The sequence below is a fragment of the Benincasa hispida genome, chromosome 11, assembly GCF_009727055.1.
Source record: "Benincasa hispida cultivar B227 chromosome 11, ASM972705v1, whole genome shotgun sequence".
Classification (NCBI taxonomy): domain Eukaryota; kingdom Viridiplantae; phylum Streptophyta; class Magnoliopsida; order Cucurbitales; family Cucurbitaceae; genus Benincasa; species Benincasa hispida.
In genome coordinates this window covers 193,880-220,377 of record NC_052359.1, presented here as the reverse complement: position 1 = coordinate 220,377, position 26,498 = coordinate 193,880, and the positions used below count along the sequence as shown (strand labels likewise).

At 34.4% G+C, this 26,498-nt stretch overlaps 2 protein-coding genes across 3 annotated transcripts; both read left to right on the top strand.

Annotated features, from left to right (window-relative positions):
* Positions 1–9,192: 9,192 nt before the first annotated feature.
* LOC120092193 (binding partner of ACD11 1-like) lies at positions 9,193–12,047 on the top strand. Of its 2 annotated transcripts, XM_039050429.1 has the most exons (5): positions 9,193–9,376; positions 10,046–10,149; positions 10,237–10,312; positions 10,981–11,064; positions 11,190–12,047. In XM_039050429.1, exons 1-5 carry the CDS (start codon positions 9,371–9,373, stop codon positions 11,772–11,774), a joined length of 855 nt encoding a protein of 284 aa, XP_038906357.1. In that variant the 5' UTR covers positions 9,193–9,370; the 3' UTR covers positions 11,775–12,047. The 2 variants fall into 2 exon arrangements, with proteins under 2 accessions (XP_038906357.1, XP_038906358.1); XM_039050430.1 differs by lacking the exon at positions 9,193–9,376 and having other exon boundaries at positions 10,040–10,149.
* Positions 12,048–23,442: 11,395 nt separating this feature from the next.
* On the top strand, positions 23,443–25,917 carry LOC120089886. The gene is made up of 2 exons (XM_039047312.1): positions 23,443–23,674; positions 25,018–25,917. The coding sequence occupies exons 1-2, from the start codon at positions 23,544–23,546 to the stop codon at positions 25,466–25,468; spliced, it is 582 nt and encodes a 193-aa protein (XP_038903240.1). The 5' UTR covers positions 23,443–23,543; the 3' UTR covers positions 25,469–25,917.
* Positions 25,918–26,498: the final 581 nt, after the last annotated feature.

Below are 26,498 nucleotides of genomic sequence, written 5' to 3'. Positions count from 1 at the left end.
TATAAGGACCATCATATTGTAATTTAAATAAATAATAATAATTTCACAAGATCCAAATTTGTATGTTTGTTTAAAATAAAACTTTAATTTAAAAAATTCCTTATTCCTTTTAAATATTAATTATTAAGAGTAGAGTTATCGTAAATATGAGAGAGAGCGCAATATGAAACTTTTCGATAAATGTGCATATTTCAATAATAAATAAAAGTTGATAGAATGAACTTCTTTAACATTCTATAAGTATTGAACAAAAAAGTGAATTCATTATTTTAACAAACTCAACTTGATTAGGTTCGGGTAAACACCTATAAGGATAATATAATAATTATTTTTAGAAAATAAAAAATTCAATACCTTGGATTTATATTTCATTTTAAAATTTGTTTGAATTCAACTCTTTTGTGACAAAGAATTGATCAAATTTTATGGGTGTTTAACTTACCAACATGAGTTGAGTTGAGTTGATATAAAAATAGTAAGAAAATTAATTCCATTGTTGTCCACCCAATAATATACTTTGCCTTTTTCTACATTTAATTAACTATCAATTTAAATCTTATTTTAGTCATTTTTTCTCGAGTTCAATCTTACCTAGTGTATTTTGAACTTTGTTGTCAACTCAAATTTATAACTCATTAAATAAGCTATCCATACACCAATTACCATTTTAAAGGTTAATATTTTAATCTTTCACATTATCATTGTTGTACTTAAAAAAATCCTTCATTTATTTATATATTTTTGTCATTGTAATTTCAAAACTAATAAAAGACTACGGGTGTTCTTAGACTATAATCGGCATCAAGTAAAGACAAACACGATATAACAAAAAAGACAACAAGATTGCCGAAATTGAGATCCCAAGACCAAAATAGGTTTAGATAATGGGGATAGCTTGATCCTTGGTTGAGGTCAAGTCTAGACATGCCCTAGTTCGAGAGATTACCTTAAGTCCAAATGAGGCAAATGAAGCTCGATTTCAACCTAGGTCAACCTCAGCATATTGTCAAATAGGGCATGACTCAGTCTGATGGGTTGGTAACCCCATTGCAACTTCTCAATTTTGTTGAAAATAGTATATGAGAACTACACTTATAAATACATCACGACACCTTAAGGGAGAAATAAGTTCATTCTAATACTTGTCACACATATACGTTGTTTGACTTAAGTATCAGAGCTTGTGTGACGAGCACCACGTCAGTGTACAAATCTTTCCATCTTACAAATCATGTCACATTTTCTTTTCGAATTATAAATTTATCATTGCTGTCACGTAAAGGATCATGTATATTTTCTCCTGTAATTAAGATATTTGCAGCAACAACCTTTATATTTTCAAATATTATCTATTCATGTCTTTGTGCTTTCGAAAGGCATGTTTGGTTTTAAACACAACATACTCTGTACTATTGGAATAACACGGTATTACACTTAAATAAAATTTACAATATTGCCATAGCTTTTTTTTTTCCCACCTTCCTTCCTTCTTTGTTGTGTATATATTTTACATGGAATATTCAAAATCATCACATAAAAAGTATAAAAACCAAACCAAGGGTTTGAAACTACATTAAAAGAAACGAGAGTACATGAAATTAAGTTAACGTTTTTAAACGAGATAAGAAAAATAGTATTTAAGCAACGAATTTACAACGACCGCATATACTTTATAGCAATTTTTGCGATGAAACGTAGTACCATCACAAAGCTACAATGAAATCTCAATTTATTTTCATAACGAAATTGTAGAAAATAACAAGTTTTTTATGTGGTTTTTTATTGGGTTGATTGAAATTTAAAGGTCCAATGGCATTATCGTAATTATTGAGCAATGACATTTTTGCAATTATCTCTTCTTCTTGGCAGTATTTTGTGTAACTCTTTTTTGGAGAGGAGAGCAGCCGCTGAACTGGAAAAAGAAGCAACTGCTTGGGGGTTTCGTCTGGTGAGTCGCAACTGCTGAAGTCCACTAACCGCCTGAAACAAAACGTCCGCCGCTGTCCGTGGGTGACAGGGTCTGACGTGGGCGAGCATCCGCGGCGGTGGCGTGGGTGTCCGGAGATATTGATTTCCGTCCGGCGTGCAAGGTCGACGGCGAGGGCGTGGATTTTGTGCTGGTTCTTGTGTGGAGCGACAGCAGTGAGAGATACGTGCGGGCCTGCACGTGATTTGCCAGTCAGAGGCGATAACACACTGTTTTTAGGTTGTTTTGCAGTGAGTTGTTCTCAGTTTTCAAAGGTGACATTGTGTGCGGATCTCTCGGTATCAGTGGATACAAAAATTACAGATTGGTGATTTCGTTGATTATCTATAATTTGTAAAATTCCTTTATTGCTCATTAATAAATTAATTCAAGTTGGTTTTCAAAGTGGGTGTAGACCAAACTGGTCGAACCACTATATATCTTTGTGTTCTTTACTGCTTTCAATTTATTTCTGTTGATTGTTTGCGTTCTGCTTGGCCATCTAAGTTAGGTTAAAAAACTCTCACAAGTGGTATCAGAGCCAGGTTGATCCAAAGAGGTTGTGTGATAGTGTGTGCTGGCATATTCTTTGTTCAGAAATTTTTTTGTTGGAATTAATTTTGACAAATGGCTTTGATGTCTACACGGTTCGAAGTTGTTAAATTTGATGGGAAAGGTGATTTCGGGTTATAGAGGAAAAAGATTAGGGCTATTCTGGTACAACAAAAGGTAGCCAAAATCTTAGATGAAGATAACCTTCCACCAACAATTACAGAAGCTGAAAAAAGGATATGGATGAGATGACCTATTCGACGATAATTCTGTATCTGTCTTAGGCTAGTAGATGAGACTACTACTACAACAGAGTTGTGGAAGAAACTGGAAAGTCTTTATTTGACTAAGTCTTTGCCAAATAAATTATATCTAAAGGAGAAGTTCTTTGGATATAAAATGGACTCAAGTAAAGGCTTAGAAGAGAACCTAGATGAATTCCAGAAGATTATAGTTGATCTCAATAACATCGGTGAGAAGATGTCGGATGAAAATCAAGCAGTTATTCTTTTGACTTCTTTGCTAGAATCGTATCGAGAAGTTAAGGCATCTATTAAATATGGACGAGATTCATTGTCCATGGATATAGTGTTGAATGCCTTGAGAACGAGAAATCTCGAGATTAAAAAGGAACACAAGGATAGAGAGTTACTCATGGCCAGAGGCAGAAATGAGAAAAAGAACAGAAAAGGAAAAGAGTCGAGATCCAGGTCGAAATCAAAGGGGAAAAGCAAAAAGTGTTTCCTAGGTCATAAAGAAGGACACTTTAGAAAGAATTGCCTTTTGAATAAGAGCAAGGAAGCATTTAGTAGTAAGTATACATGGGATTCTAGTACAACAAATATTACTGATGGGTATGATTAAGGTTTTGATGGTGTCTAGCAGGGACATTCAGAATGCTTGGATCATGGATTCAGGGTGCACATTTCACATGACTCCTAATCGGGATTTCTTGATTGACTTTTAGGAAAATGATGGGGGATTAGTTCTGCTTGGTGATAATGGTGCTTGTGATGTAAAAAGAATTGGGTCAGTTTGAATTGCAACACATGATGGTATGATCAGAATTACAAATGTAAGGTATGTTTTAGAACTCAAACGAAATCTAATTTCTCTGGGCGAATTAGATAGAGCAGGTTATTCTTATAAATCTGAGAATGGAGTTTTAAAGGTTATCAAGGGTTTTTTAGTTAAGCTGAAGGGACCTTAAGGAATGGTCTTTATGTGTTGGAAGGTACTGCAGTTTCAGGTGGTGCTGCTATTGCATTTGGGAAAGAAACAGATAAATCTATATTATGACATAACAGATTGGCTCATGTGAGTGAAAGAGGTCAAGCTCTTTCACAACAAGATTTACTTGGAGGAGTTAAAGACATTGAACTCTAATTTTGTGAACATTGCATAATGGGAAAGTCTACCAGAATGAAATTTGGGAAAGGGAAGCATTCTACCAGAGGAATTTTGGATTATATTCATTCAGATTTGTGGGGTCCTACACAGGTACCTTCTATGGGAGGTTCGAGATATTTTATGTCGATCATTGATGAATTTTCAAGAAAGGTGTGGATGTATCCACTGAAACAGAAGAATGAAGCTTTTGGGAAATTTCTTGAATGGAAAAAATAGGTTGAGAACTAGACAGACTGGAAGGTAAAGTATCTGAGGACAAACAATGGTTTGGAATTTGTGAATCACAAATTTGATAAATTTTGCAAATCTGAGGGAATTACGAGGCATTTCACTGTTACATACACTCCACGGCAGAATGGTTAAGCTGAGAGGTTCAACAGAACAATTATGGAGCGTACAAGATGTCTCTTGACAAATGCTTCATTACCCTTGAAGTTTTGGGGGGAAGCTGCCCAAACAGCCTATTATCTAAATAGGAGTCCGTCTTCCGCTTTAGGCCTAAAGACTTCTCATGAGATATGGACAGGAAAAGCTCCAAGCTTGGATCATCTCAGAGTGTTTGGATGTTTAACTTATGCTCATGTTAAGGAAGAGAAGCTGAATAAGAGGGCACTGAAATGTATGTTTATTGGTTATCCTCAGGGTGTTAAAGGATATAAACTTTGGTGCTTAGAAGAGGGCAGAAATAAATGCATTATCAGCAGAGATGTGACCTTTAATGAAACAAAGATGCCATTTCGTGTCAAAGAGCAGCAAAAATAACAGACAGTTGATCAGGTTGGGGTAGAGGTTAGAATTGATTCTAAAGCACAACCATCAGTTAGTTCAGGTGATTCCAGTGATCAGTTATCTAGTTCTGATGGTAGACAGCCTTAACTGCAGAGAACTTTGATTGATGAGGGAGCTTTTGATGAAGAAAGCTCAAATGGCAGTGACCTAGAGAACTATCAGCTTACACGTGACAAGCCTCAGCGGGTGAGGCAAGCTCCTACGAGGTATGGTTATGCTGATTTAGTTGCTTATGCTCTTACTTTGTGCAGTTGACGTATTGAAGCATATAAGGGGGAGAAGCCGTCTACTTTTTGAGGAGGCTATTGTATCTAATTCGAAGGAAAAGTGGAAGGATGTTATGGAAGCAAGATTATTCTCGTTGCAAAAGAATTAGACTGGTCATTGGTTCCAAAGCCTCCTAAATCAGAACTCATTCAGTTAAAGTGGATTTATAAAATCAAGCCAGGTACAGGTGACAGCAACGCTAGGTATAGGCTAGACTGGTAGCCAAGGGCTACACTCAAAAAGAGGGAGTTGACTTTCATGAGATTTTCTCTCCGGTGTGAGGCATTCGTCCATTCGATTAATTTTATCTATTGCTGTTCACTTTGATATGTTTGTTGAACAGATGGACGTCACCACAACTTTCCTTCATGGTGAATTGGAGGAAGTGATCTACATGGCTCAACCTAAGGGCTATGAGGTGAAAGGAAAGGAAGACATGATTTGTCGTCTTCGCAGGTCCGTCTATGGACTGAAGCAATCGTCGAGACAATGATATATTAGGTTTGACATCTTTATTCTGAAGCAGGGGTTTCACAGGAGCTCATATGATGCCTGCGTGTATTGGAAACTATCTCAGAAAGGTACATATACTTATTTACTTCTGTATGTAGATGATATGATTATGGTGTCTAAGGATTATTCTGAAATCTATGATCTCAAGAAACGTTTGATTAGTGAATTTGAGATGAAAGATTTAGGTGAACTAAAAAGGATCCTAGGGATGGATGTGAAAATAGATAGGGCGAAAGGTTTGTTAACAATTACGCAGGAGAGTTATGTGTATAAACTGCTTGAGAAGTATAATATGTCTGGTTGTAAGGCAGTTTCGACACCCTTAGCATCTTATTTTAGGCTTTCTTCATCTCAGTGTTCTATTACTGAACAAGAAGGTTAGAGATGGCTAATATTCCCTATTGTAATGCTGTTGGAAGTATTATGTATTTGATGATTTGTACTAGGCCCGACTTAGGATATGCTATGAGTATGATAAGTAGGTTTATGTCAAATCCTGGGAAGGAGCATTGGAATACAGTTAAATGGGTGCTTCGATATTTGAAAGGCAGTGCCAGTGTATCATTGTGTTTTAGCAGGGATTGTGATAAATCAGCACTATTGGAAGGCTTCACAGATGCAGCACAGACCTTGACAAAAGAAGGTCTCTATCAGGTCACATTTTTCGTTTGTTTGGTAATGTGATCAGTTGGAAGGTTGCTCTACAGTCAGTTGTTGCCTTGTCTACTATTGAGTCAGAGCATATTTCAGTGGGTGAAGCTGTGAAAGAGGCAGTGTGGTTGAAAAGGATAGTTGGTGAGTTGTTGTCGCAGGAATTCATTTATATCGTCCGTTGTGATAGACAGAGTGCTATTCATCTTGCGAAGAATCCTTCTCATCACGGACGGTCTAAGCATATCGATGTCAAATTTCATTTTATTAGAGAAGTTGTGGCCCAGAAAGATGTTGAACTGGTCAAGGTTCATACAGTTGTCAAATATGTTAACTAAGGTTCTTCCAGCTCATAGATTCAAATACTTATTAAATGGGCTGAATATTAAATCTGGATGATAGGAAGATTAGAGAATCAGCTTAACACTTAAATATTCTTGTTATGAAGGAGATTTGTAGGATTTGTGAAAAATAACAAGTTTTTTAAGTGGTTTTTTATTGGGTTGATGGAAATTTAAAAGCCCAATGGCATTATCGTAATTATTGAACAGTGGCATTTTTGCAATTATCTCTTCTTCTTAAAAAATAGGGTAGTATTTTGTGTAACTCTTTTTAAGAGAGAAGAGCAGCCGTTGAACTGAAAAAAGAAGCAGCCGCCTGGGGGTTTCGTCTGGTGAGCCGCAACCGCTGAAGTCCACGAGCCGCCTGAAGCAAAACGTCCGCCTGCTGTCCGTGGGTGACGAGGTCTGACGTGGGCGAGCGTCCGCGGTGGTGACGTGGGTGTCCGGAGAGATTGATTTTCGTCCGGCGTGCGAGGTCGACGGCGAGGGCGTGGTTTCGCGTTGGTTCTTGCGTGGAGCTGCAGCAGTGAGAGATACGCGCGGGTCTGTGCGTCGGTCAGAGGCGATAACACACTGTTTTTGGGCTGTTTTGCAGGCGAGTTGTTCTCAGTTTTCAGAAAGCGACATTGTGTGCGGATCTCTCGGTATCAGTGGATACAAAAATTACAGATTGGTGATTTCGTTGATTATCTATAATTTGTAAAATTCCTTTATTGCTCATTAACAAATTAATTCAAGCTGGTTCTCAATGTGGATGTAGACCAAAATGGTCGAACCACTATATATCTTGGTGTTCTTTACTACTTTCTTTACTACTTTCGATTTATTTTTGCTGGCCATCTAAGTTAGGTTTAGGAACTCTCATAGAAATAAAAATTTTTAGAGATACTTTATTTTGCATGTCGCTAAAGATACTATTTATTGGAGTGAAACTAAAAATACGGTAAAAAAGAATCTTAAAAATATGCGAAATAAAATGGAATTATACATTAAATAAATTTAAAAAAAACCGAGAGTATGGACAATTTGAATGATCCAAATCTCCTAAAAACAAAAAATAGTTAAAAATAAGAATTAAATTTGATCGAGTCGGTTCATAGTTTATATTCTAAGGGGCTAAAACCGACCATATGCTATGATATAATATAAACTAAACTGTAATTAAAAAAAAAAAAAAGAAATCTATTTAGAGCCATATGTGTTCATCGAAATATATATATATTTAAAGCTAAAAGCAATTCGTTCACATTTTAAATTTTTTTTGCTAAATTACAAGCTAATCCAATAGCTTTCCAGAAGTATCCTAAAACTACTTAAAACTTTTAAATTTGTGTTTAATAAATTATTAAAAATTTTAAAAATTACATATAAATCCATACATTTTTATTTATATCTAATAAGTTATTGACCAACTTGAAATTTTTAAGAAAATCAATATTCAGATACGAAATGGAAAGTTCGATATTCTCATAAATATTTGAATAGATTAGTAAAGGTTAAAAACTATTGCATATGTTAGAGGCACTATTTGACACAAAATTGAAAGTTCAATAAATACAAGGGTTGGTTGGATCGAGTTAAGGGAATATTGATTAATCAAACCCAAACCATATATTTTTCATATTTGGTCAAGTGGGGTAACCGAGTTTGCTTTGCATCAACACAATAGATAAGAGAAGAAAAAATCAAGATAGATATACAAACTCACTATTCTTGATTATTCATTTAAACTTCTAAACTACATCTTCTTAGTACAAAGTGAGATATCCAGACATAAGAGCAGGAAAGGAAAAATAAAGTAAGGAAAGAACATAAATCAGACGGAAAACTTTAAAGTGTTGTATTGTTGTTGTCAGATGGAAAGGGGAAGTGACGACCAAGTTTGACAAGGTGATAAACGATTGGCGATAGCTGGTGGCTGGTCCAACAACGGTTGAGACTAGCAAATGCAATAGAGGTCAAATAACCCTGGGAACAAGAATAGAAAGGAAGGAACGATTGACGGGATGATGAACAATATGACTAAGATTTGTCGACGAACAATTGGATGTAAATATTGTTAGCCATAAAATGATTTGCAATTTGTTGGAGAAGATAGAATAAATGGTTGGAGCATTAGGACAAAGTTGAAAAGAATGAAAATCCTAAAAAATAAATATTTATACGTGTATAGATGATCGGTCTGATTCGAGTTGAATGGATGGTTTTTTTTCCTTAAACGCGAGAACCGAACCGAACCAGTTGATTCTTGCATAATAAAATTCAACTCAACCTAAAATAAATTCTAACATCCTAATCTAATCGATTTGGTCAGATTTTTTTTTTATTTGTCAGTTCATTAAATACTCTTAAGTTCATGGTTAAATTTAACATTTTTAAAAATTGAAACTTATGAAATTTGAAGTTGAGACAAATAAAATTTAAAGACCTATTAATTAAAAAAAAAATACAATAGTGAAAAATAATTAAAAGCTTATTTGATAATTTCACAGCTGAGATTGAAGACAGAACCTGTAAATTGCAACGTGGCCCGTCACAGTTTCCGTGCAGAAGGCCGCCCCGTTATGGAAATTCCCTCCCCGTCCCGTTATCTCCGTTTCGAATCTACACGGTTGTTTTACGCGCATAATAGCGCGTGTAATACAGTCCCTAGTACGAAATATCTCGATACTATAAATATCCATCAAAACGGAGCCTTGTTTGTTCGTGCCATAGCGATTTTTTCTCATCAGAGGCGACGAAGACTTGTGAGCACTGAGAGAGAAATCCCATTTTCAGAATTAAAATTTCCGTTTTCTAATTCGTCTAGGTTTCAGTTTTCCGGTGATCGTCGGTTGATTCCGTCTCCGTTCCGGCGAATTTATCTTCGTCATTTCCAGCGATGTCGGTTAGTACTTCATGAATTTCCCTCTCTTTTCATCGTGTTTGAAGATTGGGATTGTGGGAGGTGGCAGATGGTTGGGGCAAAATTTCATTGGGTTAGATTTGGAACGTTATTCTGTAGTTTTTCATTGGGGTAATGGCGTATTAGTGCAATGTGCGGCGAAGGGATTAGATCTCTTGTGGTTTACTTTCTCGTTTGACTTTCCCATTTGAGGGTTTTGTGTAATGTCGAGATTTTTCCCAATCAGTGTATCAAGAATCGAGATTAATGTTTAAGCAAATGGGTCCATTTCTATGGTTCGATTGATGAAATGTACTGGGAGTTTGTGCCCATGTTCGCTCCTCCTTCTGTATCTGGAGCTGCATAGAAGCATACATTCGAAATTAAAACCAGGAGCGTCATGGCCGTAATTAATACTTCGAACTGTATAATCTTCGCATCTTTTGGATTTTAATTGCTGCTTGTCTTTGTCGATTTCCATTGTTTCTTCGCTGCACCCGTGAGATTTTTCCTTTTGATTTTCATTTATTTTCTGGCCATAATTGGTTTTTTGCTCTCTTTCTGCCTTACGGTTATCACGGTTCAGTTGTAGCAATGATTTATCCACCTTCTTGGAAATAGTGATAGATTTCTTGATCTTTGTCTGAAGTGCTTGTTTTGTTCTGTATGCAGATTAAGACTGTCAAAGTCAGCAATGTCTCCCTTGGAGCGTCTGAACGAGACATAAAGGAGTTTTTTTCCTTCTCGGGTGACATTGAATATCTTGAAATGCAGAGGTCTGTGTACGGATTTTAATTTCAGTTTATGATATATATTCTCTTTGTTCAATTTTATTCAAACACTAGGTTTTTGTTCTTGTGCAGCGAAAGTGAACGGTCCCAAATTGCTTATGTAACCTTTAAGGACACGCAAGGAGCAGAGACTGCGGTTCTTTTGTCTGTAAGTTCACTTTGTAGACAATATCTGTAGTTCGGAGTAATTACAAGTTTTATACCCATTGGCATTTATCTAACTCTCAAAGATTCCATTATTAGTCGAGCTGTGTGTCAAAGTTGAAATATGGTTGGCTTTATGGTTGCTCAGTGTTAAAAATGATGGTGTTCTTGGCTGTTATTAGTGGTCAAATGACTCAAATAATAAGGGCCATAACATCTATTCTTCTATTTTCTTTAGTTATACCTTACATCATTTCCGCCTTCATAAAAATGCATTGGTTTCAGCCGATAAATGGATTATCAGAATCATTCTACCAGCCCTAATATCTATATTAAGTGAATATTCCTTCCATTTTACAATCAAGTGATGATGATCTGAGTGAGCATTTTTGCCTCTTTATGAATGGTGCAAGGGACATGAATCATGATCTTTGGTGCAAGCATCAGTAGGTCTAATTTTGGTTTCATTGATCTTCTATTATTTGAGCACATAAGATAACTTAGCTGGAAGTATGTTCTGACTTCAGCGTCATTCAGATTGTTCCTTTTCTCATTCCTTGAGATGTATTTTATCTGATTTTTTTCTTCCGGATGTTTATAACCTGTTATACTGAACAAAGCAATACAAATCACCTGAGCTAGTTAGATTAATGGAGCTCAACTTCTTGTCAGGGTGCAACTATAGTGGATCTTTCTGTCAACATCACTCTGTGTCCTGATTATGAGCTCCCTCCTGAAGCTACCGCACCGCCCCCTGTAAGATTCTTGGAAGTTCGTTTTGTTTTGTTTTGTTTTTTGTTTTTTGCCTGCTATGTGTGCGGCTGTATGCCACCTTATACGTTCTCTCTTAGTGAACCAGCTCATCATCTTCATTGTTGTAGGCCCCTGGAACTAAAGCACCCGGTGCTGCTGAATCCGCCTTTCGCAAAGCAGAGGATGTGGTTAGTGGCATGCTAGCCAAGGGCTTCATCTTGGGTAAAGATGCACTCAACTCGGCAAAGGCATTTGATGAGAAACACCAGTTATCTTCCACGGCTTCAGCTAAAGTTGCTACATTGGATAAAAAAATTGGGTTCACTGAGAAAATTAGTGCTGGTACGTTGTTGGTGAGCGACAAAGTTCGGGAAGTAGACCAGAAGTTTCAGGTTTCCGAGAAGACTAAATCAGCATTTGCAGTTGCAGAAGAAAAAGTTAGCAATGCTGGATCTGCCATTATGAAAAACCGATATGTAATGAGCGGGACTAGCTGGGTTGCTGATGCTTTCAATAAGGTAGCCAAGGCAGCTGGAGAAGTTGGTCAGAAAACAAAAGAGAAAGTCGTGGTATCGGAAGAAGAACAGAAAAAGAAGACGGTCGAAGATTTTGCTAAGGTTCATCTCTCGGAATCCCCAAAGGCTGCATCAGCACCCCCTGAGGAGCCTCAACAACGTCCCAAACCTGAACCAGCTCAAGGTCTGATTCTCTGAATTGTTGTGATGTTTGTTGATATCTATGTCTGAAAGTTCTTGTAGCTGTAATGTGTACTTCCTCTTCGTTTCTGGCATGGTTGGTTATATGTTAGAGTGAAAATATAGAATAGATTTCATCCTCAATTAGTGGTCGGACTTTATTGCATAAGATATCTTCATTTGTCAGAATATAAAAACAGCAGATTTTTCCATATTGAGAACAAATTCTGCTCTTTTTACAATGCTATGTATCAGTGCAGTTCTGGCTAGTCTTTGCATTTCAGGGATTTATTTATTTTGTGCTTGGAATTTTTCTTTTGGAACTTCGTTCTTTTAGAGAGTATATGGTGTCTCTCTATAAGGTAACTTTGAAACTCCGTTTGTTCTTAATTTTAAAAATGTATGATGGATTTCGTTTCTGCCTTTTTCTTAAAGTTTTACTAGAGTAAAAATAATGAAAAATGAGTCTTAAAACGGATTGTCAATGACTTAAAATATTTTGGTGATTCAAATTGTTGTTTTAGGTTATCGCAACACTACCACACCCTTCCAAGTCTCAATTTCCATTCTAGATTCTATAGATTTTCTACTCCAAAATAGTTTGAAACCTTTATTTGATCAAATATAATATTTCAGCTTTTGAAAATCACCAAAATGTTTTTCAACTAACTTGAAAATCACCAAAATGGCCAAAAAGCATGTAAAATTGAGTTAACCAAATTTTAACACTCCAAAATGCACTCAATTTAGTGAGATAAGTGACATTTTATAGAAGTAAATATAAATTTAAAATTAATTTAAAACTAATTTTGGAATTTCTTACTTAATGAAGTCAATTTTTGACCTTTGACCTTCAAAGCTCGGTGAAATCAACATTTGACTTCGACCAACTTTGATTAATTACATTTGATTCAAAATTAATTTAAAATCAAAGTAATATTAAATAATTCATTAAACGATTTAATTAATTTAGTTTAATATTCAATTATTAAATCCAACATTAATCCCAATGGATCCTAATGTTTAGTCCCAGGATACTCCACCAATAGCTGCACTCTTTCAATTGTAGATATATTTCGATCCTTCACAGGTTGTTCGTATTTACAGCTGAGTCAAAATTACTGTTTTACCCCTATAATACATTTTGCTTCTTAAGTATCCACTGATCCATTAATGAACAATTAGTTTATAGTCCTACCAAAAATCGAATATCTCTCGTCATAGATAGAGAGGGTGGAGCCCCTTGTTCAAGACTAGGAGTCAGTACTTAACGGAACAACCTATCTACTAACCCTGGAATCTATGTCCCCAGCTATCTACCCGGTCTCACCATTAAAATGGGAGGCTTATTGAGTGGCGATGTTGAGCCATTCTCACCATGCATATTAAAGGATAATCCCGAATAAACATGAGTTCATAATTAGCTCAGGATTAAGATCGAGTTACCTTAGGTCATCGAAATAAAATAGTCAGTTTTAACAGTAGACGACGTTATAAAGAAAATTGATTATTTCATGATCTGGTCTCATGCAAACATCTTTTGCATAGGATGTCCCCACTCACATATCTCTAAATAAACAATTCATAATCTCATCGTCTGTCTTAAATACAAAATGGGACGCATCCATAGTATTTCCAGAATAAGATATGCAACCCACCCTACACTTATAGACCGTTTTGGCTATATACTCAAACTTGATCCACTTTTATGTCTCCATATAAAGTTCAAGTACTCATGTTATAGCCAGAGGTTCGTTAGTTTATTGGATTTAGGCATTAACAATTGCAATTTAAATTTTAAATACAACTTTATTGAATATACCTCAATAAAATCTTTATTGCAAAATAAAATATATTTAATGTTTACAAACTGCGAGTTTTAGGACATACAACCCAACAAACTCTCACTTGGACTAAAACTTTAGTGGATTTATATATATACAATGTTGAGTATGAGAGAATGATACAAAACAATAAACTAGGGCATTGGGTACCCATGAATTCTTCCACTTGTCCTAGATTTATGAATCTCGTAGTCCTAATCCGACTAGGTGACCCTTGAACACTTTAGCGTGCCGACCTTCGTAAATTGATCGGCTAGATTGTCTTCTGAGGTGATCTGCGTGACTATCACGTCTCATCAGTGTACGATCTCCCTGATGAGATGATACTTTTGCTCGATGTGCTTTCTATACTTATGGCTTCTCGGTTCTTTCAAATTTGCAACTGTTCCACTGTTATCACAATAGAATATGATAGGCACATACATATTTGGAACTACTTCCAAATCAGTTAAAAATTTCCTAAGTCATACCACTTCTTTTGCTAAGCTACATATTCTGCTTCCATGATGGAGTTAGTAATACAACTTTGCTTTATACTTCTTCATACTATAGTTCATTCATTTAAAGTGAACACTAATCTTGAAGTTGATTTCCTCAAATCGATCTGAAAATCAGAGTTAGTGTATCATTTAAGGATCACATCCTTAGCACCATACACAAATATATAGTCCCTCGTTCTCCAAAGATACTTAAGAATGTTCTTAACGACAATCCAATGATCATATCTAGGATTGGACCGAAACATGTTGACTACTCCAACTGCATAACATATGTCTGGGCGTGTACACAACATGACATACATCAAACTCCCAACTGCTGATGCATAAGGAATTCGTTTCATAACCTCAACTTCTTGAGGTGTCTTAGGACACCGTTCCTTAGATAGAAGAATTTCGTGTATGAAAGGTAACAGACCTCTCTTGGAATTTTACATCTTATATCTAGACAACATCTTGTCTACATAAGATTCCTGAGATAAGACTAGCATTTTGTTCTTGCAATTCCAAACTATTTGGATTCCAATAACATATTGAACATCTCCCAAATCTTTTATTTGAAATTGGGATGCTAGCCATCTTTTAATGCTAGTAAGGAATCCTACCTCATTCCCAATAAGTAGGATATCATCAAGATATAATATCAGAAAAGCTACAATCTTGTTGACAATAGGATGCGTAGTAGCGTTCAAAGATCACTCTTTGGCCTTTAGATTCACTTCTCTATTTGGGTGAGATCTTTGTAGATGAATAGTTGTTAGAGAGGCATCCTTTTGGATGGATAGAAAAAAGAAAATGTTCATCCTCTTCGTCCTCAAGCTCGAACTCATAATAGTTTACGGGAAACACGGTCGATCATGTAGTTAACCAATATTTATAGCATGTTTGCTTGAATGCATGGCTCAGCTAACACATCACCTCCCATGCGCCACACTAACCTCAATACCATCACATACCCTTGGACACATATCCTTTTTGCATGGCTTACCTTTGGCGCATGCGTCCATCAAGATCAACACATCTCCTTCATCGCTTGCCACTCATACTAACCTTGTTCTATGCGTCTGTGATGCCTTTTCTAACCTCGAATGACCTTGGCGCATAATTAATCTTAATGCATAGCACACCACCACCTCATGGCCAAGCTTAATTAATACATGACTAGGGCCCTTCAATGCATAGCTAACCTCGACCATAACAATCTTAGGCAACAACTCCATGCGCCTAACATGTCTTTCATGCCCCGCCTAGTTATATGCGTCCAATTAGCTTCTTAAGGCCAATGCTTAATCTAAATGACCGCATTCTCCTTCCCATGCCTAGCCTTATGATTGGCGCATACTTCATAGGCCAACGCATAACACCTTTATATTTTCTTGTAAACACAAGGTTTGTCAACGTTATATTCAAAGTCAAAAGATTTGATCGCAGTGTCAAGTCTTATATTCCGAGATTGAGATGCTTGTTTCAATCCATAAATGGATCGTCCGAGCTTGCAAATCTTTTGCTCTTGACCCCGTTCAATGAATCCCTCTGGTTGAGACATATAGATGCTCTCTTCAAGATAGCCATTAAAAAAGGTTGTATTGACATCCATTTGCCATATTTCATAATCATAAAAGGCAACAATGAACAAGAGTATTTTAATTAACTTAATCATAACAACTGGAGAGAAGGTTTCTTTATAGTCCACCCCCATCTTTGGGTAGACCCTTTTGTCAGGAGTCATGCTTTGTAGGTCTGTACCTTACCAGCTTGGTCTCGTTTCCTCTTGTAGATCCGTTTTCAACTAATAGGTTTTACCCCATCTGGTTGATCTACAAGTTTCCAGATAGAATTGAAGTACATAGACTCCATTTCGAGGTTCATGCCTTTTATCCACTGGTTTTGATCTACATCTTCAATTACCTGTTTAAAGGTTAATGGATCCTCTAAGCCATCATCAGGTATGACGACCTGAGTTTTTGTCAAACCAATGTAATGGTCAGGCTGTTGAATAAACCCCCTCTCCTCCCCCACCACGTCGAGGCACTCTAAACTCTTGAGAAGGATGTGATTGGTTAGATGTACCAGTTTCATCAACAACTCTTGTTGAAGGACTAGTCTGATCAACAACCCTTGTTGATCTATCTGTAGCCTTTGTAGAAATTTTATTCAATACTAGTTTACTGCGAGGTTGATGATTTCTTACGTGGTTCTCCTCTAAGAATGTAGCATTTGTCGATATAAATACTTTTTCATCTTGAGGATCATAAAATAAACCATTTTTTGTTTCTTTAAGGTATCCTACAAACAGGCACGATGTTTAAACTTCTTTGGATTATGTGCCAACACATGTGTCAGGCATCCTCAAATCCTGAAGTGAGTAAACTACCTTTACATCATCTCTGTAACTTATAAGGTATTTCATAAACACTTTTTGAGGGAACCATGTTCAAAATATAAACAACAATCTCTACTGCATGTCCCTAAAATGAATTAGGCAATTAAGCATAACTCATCATCGGACGAACCATGTCCAACAGGGTTCTATTTCTCCTTTCCGCTACACCATTATGTTGGGGTGTACTGAGTGCTATGAGTTAAGATCGAGTTCTGTGTTCTATCAAATAATCCTAGAATCTCAAGTCCATTATACTCTTCACCTCGATTTGGTCGAAATGTTTTAATCTTTTTACCTAACTAGTTCTCAACTTTTGTCTTATACTTCTTGAACTTTTCAAGGGTTTCAAACTTATGATGCATTAGGTAAACATAGTCATATATAGAATAATCATCAATAAAACTGATGAAATATTCATATCCTCATCGTGCCTTGACATTCATCGGACCACGTAGGTTTGAATGCACGAGCTTTGAGGATTCTTTAACTATAAGACATTTTTCTGTAAAAGATCTTATGGTCTTCTTACCCTAAAAAAGACTCACACGGAGGTAAAGAGTTGTCTTCTAACTGATTTAGGAGTCCACTCTTAACCAATCTCCCAATCCTATTGAGATTTATGTGGCCAAGTCTTAAGTGTCAAAGATAGGCATTAGGAGAAACTTTTCGCCTCTTATTTTGAGTTTAAGCTGTTTTCAACATCTCTATGTTTAAAGCAGTTTTTTTCTTCAGTTGGTTTTAACACATATAAGTTATCTTTTAGGTTTGTAAAACATATTTTAATACCTTTCATTAACTTCAAAAGAAACTTTATACTTTTGTTCTAGCAAACGTGAGATAGATATTACATTCTTCCTCATAGCAGGAACATAAAATACATTTTTAAGAAAAATGAATCTATCTTCAACAAAAAACTTCATATCTCCCACTGCTTTAGCTGAGACAACCTCTCTAGTCTCAACCTTAAAGGTTGTCCCACCTTCTGTAAGTTGTCTCTAGGAACAGGTTTCCTAAGTGAAAGCACACATATGATTAGCGACCCTTGAATCTAATATTCAGGTTAATTTATCATTTTCCACTAAACATGTTTCAAGAATGAGTAAATCATATTTACTTTGTTGTGCTTTCTCTCTATGACAATATTTTTTACTTTCGACATATCTAGAATATGTTTTCTAATAGAGGTTCTATCCTTTATATCGGATATGCTCTCGATATGGAAAACAATTTTAGCAGAAACCATATTCTCGAATTTCTTAGCCAGTATATCGATATTGTTTATTTTCGACATATCTAGAACATGATCTCTTTAGTGGAAACCATGTTCTCAAATTTCTTATCCAGTATATCGGATATGCTTGATTAGATATGGATTCAGGTCTTATCATTTGCCTTAATCCATCTGTCATAAGCATTTCAAACATTTTAGTTTGCATATGAGCTGGGAGTTAGAAGACATTCCTATGTTAAATCAAACTTTAAACCATTATTTGCTAGTATTGCAATTATATTCAATTTCCATGTTGAATAATTATGACCATTAAACTTATCAGAAGCGAGTATTTATATAGAAGAGTTTGACATGTTGAAAATATAAACAATTTCTATTAGTAAATTGCTTTTAAACCCAATCAAAATTTTAGCAAAATTAATTATATACCCAAATTTTATTATTTATTTGCAACAATACTTTAGTGAGTCAGAATAGATGCTACCGAGGGGCAGTAAAATACTCATTCACTGAAGCAAAATAGTCTTGACTAAATACTAGTACCAGAACAACTATTTATTCATATAATCATTTAATTATCGTTTTCGGTCAAGAATTTACTAACACTTAGTAATCCTTGGAAGTGTAACCATCCATTTTCAGATCCCACAGATCAGTATCAACAAGCTCCCAAATTGGAAAACAATTGTTGATAACAGACCTAAGAAACCCTATTCATTTATGAAGATTGCGGTATTCTGATCCCTATGAAACAACTCTCTGAATGGGTGGTCGCTCCTAGGGCGACTCGCAGGCAAAACATAAGAATCTCACGGTGCAACTTAATGGAAGAGAACGTAGGATACATTGTCACACATCCTTCACCCCCTTATTATGAACTACTTCCTTTATTCATCTTGCTATTGACCCATGCAAACACTTTTCGCATGGAGGTCACTCCTAAGACTCGAAGCCGAGCATGAATATCACAGTATGAACTTTTAGGGAGAGCTAAAAATAATATATTGTATATATTATTAATCCCCCACTAAAGTGTTATATTTGTCTCGAATAAATATTTATTTAGGTGTATTCCGGCTAATAAATACAATCTAAGTCTAGGTGTTTATCCAAGTATGACATTTATATTTGGATTTAACTTACGATGTCTAAGTGATAAACCAATTTATTACCTCACATTGCTCATGCATTCTCATAAAACCGAGTTAACAACACTAAAAAACTGGCTAAAATCCCTAAGTAGCAGGTGTTCTGTAAATCGTCAACTTAAGTACCTTCAGCCTTAGATAGGATTTAGCCCGGGTGAGTTTGTAACCGAAGTTTTACAAAATAACGACCTATTTTAGCTATTTAAAACAAGTTGCCATTTTTTAACCATAGGTGAACATGCATGTTATCATTGTTATAGATTTTTAAAAGTCTAATTGAATTTATAACTTTTATAACTTAGACATTCATCCATAACATACATCATGCATTTCATAATTTAATATAACAATTTATATTAAAACTCATGAAATCCTAAACAAGAAAATTATATTATAACACTTATAACATACAACATACATTTCATATATTAATATTCATAAAATTCTAAGCATGCAAAATTATATTATAACATTTAAAACATACTTTTTAATGCATGCAACATGTTATCTTATAGTGGGATTTTAAATCTACATGACATTCTTTATGCACAATCAATATTAATATAATTAATAAATACATTCATAATGCATAATTAATAAAATACACTAAAGTGGACCGATTTTAGTATATTTGGCAAACAAACAACTAAATTATTACAACAATAATTCAGAAACAACTCCGAACCACTCCCGAACACTTCGAATCAGCCCGAACCAACTTAAAAAACCTTGAATTAGAACTCCAAAGCTTGAAAATTAGGCTGAACCAGCTAAAAAAATCGAACCGATCCAAACCGGTCTCCACAGTCCAAAAATTTGCTTAAAAAATAGTTTACGTCTTACTTCGATTTCTTCAAATTACAACCTAATATCAACTCTAATGACATTGGAAAAATTACCAAATCCTTTTCACACATTAAAGCCTATAAAAAAAACTAGGCAATTATAATAATTACAACCAAATCAAAGCTTAAAAAAATGCCAAAACTGTAGTATATCCACTTTGGCCATCACACTTTCATCTCATGACATAACACTCACCAAACTAAAATTAATGCAAATTTATGCTTAAAACATGCTCTGATACCAATTGTAAGAATAAACAACGTGTATGCGAAAACAATTTGGATCTTAAGCACTCTAAATTTCGTTAATTTTAAAGATAAAACATGCATGCAAATAACTTTGAAATCAGGGTTTGAGTTACAACCTTTGTAGTTCTAAATTGACCACCGCATTCCAATCTCCTCATGAACCGGCGAACCACCACGAGGGTCTTCCCAATCTTCTCCGACCTTAGAGCGAGATGATGGGATCCGGTGAGTGCCTAAATTTAGATGAATTTAGAATAAAAAATGAGAGAGAATTGGGGACTTCAATTCTAAAACTCTTTTAGAATCTCTAAGTTGTTAGGAAAAATTTGTTTTTCAACTAATTTAAAAATGACCAAAATAGCCAAGAAGTTTAATCTTTATCAAAACATCCTATTTACAGAGCAATTACATGCAATTAATGCAAAATTGAGTTAACCAAATTTTGACACTTCAAAATGCACTCAATTTAGTAGAATAAGTGATACTTTGTGGAATTAATACTTTGTCAAATGAATTACTCACTAATTCACTAAAAGTTGAACTTTTTCACTAAAAAATATTATTGGATCTTTTCACTAAGTGAAGTCAACATTTGACTTTAGTCAATTTTTGATTAAATATAATTTTAATTCAAAACTTATTTTGGAATTCCTACTTACTGAAGTCAACTTTTGACCTTTGACATTCAAAGCTTGATGAAGTCAACATATGACTTTGACCGATTTTGATTAATTCTATTTAATTCAAAATTAATTCAAATAATTAATTTTAAATCAAATTAATATTAAATAATTCATTAAAAAATTTAATTAATTTAATTTAATATTCAATTATTAAATCCAACACTAATCTCGATGAATCCTTATTCGTAGTTTTGATATTTAAATCTTATTTAAATATCTCAAGCTCTCTCTTTATCATTCAATTGGAAATTGAATGACATACCATTAAATATATCATATATATTTAACGCTTATTCCTTAATTCGAATATGAATACTTCAAACTCACTCGTCACACTACAAATCATGAGCTCCAACGATCACTGAATTAACCAACATTCGCTAACTACCAGGACACCCCAATAAAGCCCAATAGTTGCACTATTCTCATTGTAGAGATATTTTTGTCCACTTGATTTAACTATGATCAGTAAGTCGATCATTCACATATTGTTCGTATTTACAGTTAGGTAAAAATTATCATTTTACCCTTGTAATAAATTTTATTCCTTAAATCTCCATTGATCCACTAATGAACAATTGGTTTATGGTTCTACTAATAAACTGAGTCCTCTCAGTCATAGAGAGGGTAGGGCCCCTTGTTCAAGACTAGACTAGGAGTCCGTACTTAAGGGAATAACCTATCTGCTAACCCTGAAATCGGGTAGGATTGAATTCGATTTTGCAGGACTATGTCCTCAGCTATCTACCGACCCTTACCTTTACAATGGGAGGCTTATTGAGCGGCGATGTTGAGTCACTCTCACCCATGCAGATCAAAGGATAATCTCAAATAAACAGGAGTTTATAGTTAACTTAGGATTAAGATCGAGTTAACTTAGGTCATCGAAATGAAACAGTCAGTTTTAACAGTAAACGATGTTATAAAGAAAAGTGACTATTTCATGGTTCGATCTCATGCAAACATCTTTTGCATAGGATGCCCCCACTCATATGTCTCTACATGAACGATTCAAGATCACATCATTTGTCTTAAATACAAAGTGGGCCGCATTCATATTGTCTCCAAGATAAGGTAACCAGCCATATCCCTGTACTGTTTTGGCTATATACTCAAACTTGATTCACTTTTATGTCTCCACATAAAGTTCAAGTATTCATGCTATAGTAAGAGATTCGTTAGTTTATTGGATTTAAGCTTTAACAAATGCAATTTACATATTCAATAACAACTTTACTGAATATAACTCAATAACATCTTTATTGCAAAATAGAATACGTTTAATGTTTACAAACTACTAGTTTTAAGGCATACTACCCAAAAATTTGTTACGATTTTTAATTAAACACTTGAATTCTTAGCTAAATTTTAGAATATTTTTTTTTGTTTCCAAAATTTGACATAATTTTTGGAAACACTGCTACAAAGTAAATAAGAAAATAAATCATAGGTGAATGTAGAGTTTATAAGTTTAATTTTCAAAAAATAATCCTTTTATAAAATATCGCCTAAGTTTTCAAATTTTAGTTTGCATTTTGAAAATGTTTCAAAGAATTGGGTAAAAAACAATTATAGGTGGAAGTACTATTTCTAAATTTAATTTTTAAAAAATCCTAACTTTTTCAACTTTTAAAATTATCAGTATCACTGTTAATTATCTAGTTTGCTAACCATTTTTTTAAGTAAGCTTATAAATACCATTCCAATTAGTTTATTTATTTTGGTATCCATATCCACTTCCACCATGTTTAAAAAATAAAGTTAAGTTTTGCAAATTGAAAAGTACTTTATGTTTTTGGAATTTGACTATAAAAACTCAAATATTTATTTAACAAGATTCCTATTCAAAGTATAAATTAAAAGAAACATGCATAAATTTTAAAAACAAAAAATTGAAAAAAAACGTGCATTTGCTCTCAAACGAGGGCTAAGATAACATGTTCGATAACAAAATTGTAATTTAGTTTATAAATTAATAAAACAACAAACAAAAGAACCAAAATGAGTCTAACTCAAATAGATTCCCAACTACATACATCATATATGATAATAATAATTTTTTGGTCCCTAAGTTTTGAGTTTAGTTTCTATTTAGTCCCCCAATTTCAAAATGTTATTGATTTAGACATTTTTGAATTTGATTTCAATTTAATCCATAGATTTCAAAACGCTACAAATTTGCTTTTGACATTTGAGTTTTGTTTCAATTTGATTCCTATGTTTCAAAGTTTATATTTGAATCCTCGATTTTTTACTAAATACTCACTTTCCGTCTTTAGAGTTAATTTATGTTAATAAATTAAAAATCATTAAAATAATTATAATTAATTAAGTTTCACTATTTTTATCACTTTTAAAATTAAAATTAAAAATTTCACTTCATAATTACTTTTAATTAATTATTAGAAATTGACATCAATAATTGAGAGTGAATATTTAATGAAAAATAAGATTAAAAATGTATAATCCTGAAATTTATGGACCAAATTGAAACAAAACTCAAATTTTAAGGATACAATTATAATATTTTAAAATTTAAAGTCTAAATTGAAAAATTTAAAATTAAAGGATTAAATCTATAATATTTTAAAATCTATAAGTCAAATAGAAAGTCGATTAAAAGTTTAGGCACAAAAAAAGTATAATTACCTAAATAAATGAAAATAAAAAGCTAGGCAGGGCAGGCCCAACTAGTGCAATTTCAGCGGCAAGAAACCAACGTCTCAGATTGATCAGAAGAATATAAAAATCAACGGCTACAATGACTCTCTTACATCCATCGATGATTATAGCGGTAAAAATACGGAACTTGGGGGAGACGAAAACAAACGAAGAATCGATTCTTCAAATGCCACAGAACAGAGCGAATTCCAGAGAGAAGAAGAAGAAAGTTCTAGAGAGAGAAAAATGGTGCTATGGGAAATTACTCTAGGAACCGCCTATTTCTTGGGGCTCAAGCGAACTTACCGCCTCGCCCTCAAGCTTCAACGCCGCGTCGTCAGCCCAAAACTTCCCAAGATCCGTCAGTTTCTTCACCGGTAATTTCACTTTCTGTCTTCTTTTAATCTTTTGATTCGATGATGATGAAATTTGAACCGGAAATGTGTCTGTATGTTGTGTTATTTGTCGATTTCGCTTTCTTCTCCGATCCCTAGTTAGAAACGAGATAAACCCTGTTTTGGGTTTCGATTGATTCAGTTATTCTTCATATTTGTATAAAAAAAGTTGTTGGAAGAATCTTATTCTGTGTAATGGAATCGAAAATTGTTATGAAATAAGTTGTGTGGCATTAGCTTGAGAAGTAGGGAGGATGAGTTAACGGCCAATTGTTACCAAATCTTCGCAGCTTGTTTTCTTTTCGCTTACTAATATGCAATTGGGAAGTTAGGTTGATGAATTAATCTCTTGGGCCATTTTCACTTAGCATGAAAGAGGGGTTCTCTTCTTTCTCTCTATCATTTTCATTCTCATTCTTAATGATGCCTTCCAGCATTTCTATCATCTCTTTTATCTTCCAGCAATAGTTCATTCTTATGATGGGTTGCGCCAATATTTCTTTTAGATCTTTCTAGTTTTAGCAATCAGGGCATTTTGTCATGAACTGTGATAATTGTTTTAAGGCTCATAATTATGAAGCATGGAAGTTTGTTCCAAAGATTATAGAGCATGAAACTAACTGTCTTGAGGATCATAGTGATGGGAACCTTAAGGGATACCTTAGCAGTAAGGGCTTAGATCCCTTCCAAGGTCTGAAAGCCGAAAACGTATCTTGCCTCCAAGCTGGCCTTAGATGGCCAAAACCTCTTCGAGAATTAGTAGACGAACTATGAACATAATGCAAGAAACGTAAGAAGTGCGCCTGAACATTCTGATTATACTATAAATGAATAAGAATAACAATGATGATGTTGTAGGGTCAGACAGATTGTCTCGTGAGATTAGTAAAGTGTACGTAAGCTAGCTTGGACACTCACGGATATTAAAAAAAAGAAAAAAGAAAAAACAATGATGATGAGTAGTAAAAGCCATGTTCATTGCCCTTTATGTTCGGCTACAAGTAGAGGAGTGCATAGGAAGTGTTTTCGAGAAAGAAAATTAACTCTCATTTTCTTGTGTAACTTTTTTCTTGTAAATTTAGTATCATTAGGTAGATTGTCTTCTTGTGTTGGTTTAAAGGTGAACACAAAAACAACTGCTTAACTTAGAACAGTTTTTCTTATGACGACATTCCTCTCCTCGTATATAATGGTGCCACTCACGATGCTCTGATTTCTTATTGATACAAGATTTTCAATGTCCATTAAATGTGCTATTTTTCTTGTTACTACGATTACTAATATTGTTATGTGAAAATTTCTGCGTGTTGTCTTTGCTATTGCAGACGTACACGTGCTGTATTTGATATAGCATTAAAAGTTCACCTGAACATACAGCAGAGAGACTTAGAAGTTGGTCGGAATCTTGGCAACTGGATTCTTCGATTACTCGACAGATATAAACCATCAGCTCAAATACGCAAACAGGATGGTGGATCAATGACAAACACGACAAAACAGCTTTCCAGCTCCTCCGTCTTGAAAACTCCAGAGAGCTCCCAGACCCTGAAGAAGCCAAACTCTTCCAGACAATTATTTACATCATCAACAAATATATGGCCCAAGCAATTTCCTACAATTTCCATGATGATGAAGTCTTCAAAGTCAGCCACTACTATGATCCAGCATAGACATTTTGGCATTTTGACGCCCGGAGCACCGTGGCCGAGATATGTAAGAGGATGGCATGATGGGGTGATGAGGGAGGATATAAGGCAATGGATGTTGCAAAACTAGAAACCAAGTTGGTTGTTCTGTTCTTTTCTTTTGAGGCTAGATGGATTATCATGTACATGCTACAAGATCTTAGGACATCATGCCAACTGAAAACTGAAGCTGCACAATTGAATGTGAGATTTGCTGTTGAGCTTCTTGAGGCTTGAAGCTTTGGTAGATAATTGGTTTTCATGGTTTCTGTGTGCTGTTTTTAGCAAAAATTATTAGCATCAAACCAGAGATTTGTTAGAGGTTAAATCACCTTTAGAATCATGTATATATGCTTTTTAAAGATGTACCTTTTGCCATCGTTGAAAAGTATAGTGAAGATTCTTTTGGGTTTAAATTTTACATCCCATAACATGTTTAGTCTTGAAAATAGTCCTTGAATTTTAAAACATTTTAATTTGACTTCTATGTAATCTTCATATTGTTCACTCTATCATATACATTACGAGTATATGAAAACATGCCAAGAATAAGATTCACAGATCTCTCTCTTAAAGCAGAGGTTTTCTTGATCTTCTAAGTGAGGTTTAAAATATTGATGATGATATATATATGTCAAGATCTTAATGTTATGATGTTATGAATATGTTGATTCATAAGATGTTGATATAGATGAATATTTCTTGAAAAATTGTAAAAATTAAGAAAATTAATAAACAAATTTTTAACACGTTAAATAAGTCACTATATTTTTAGAAGAATATAAGTTACTATTTTTATTGTTTATGTTATGTCTATAATGAAATTGTCGATTCACTTTCTTCATTATCATTTTAAATCTTTGATGATCTATATCTAATTGGCTTTTACAAACGAAAATATAAAAAATATGAAAATAAAAATCTCAACAACTACGATAAATAAATTGAGAAACTTTGTCCTAAGTCAAAATAGCATAAAATGCTAATTGACATGTATTTCTTCCCCTCACTACTTGTTTGTTTGTTTGTTTTTTTTTTTTTTAAAAAAAAAACCCTCAAATAATTTATACTTAAAAAAATAATAATAACGAGGACAGAAGCGTAATTTAGAAGAGCCAGGT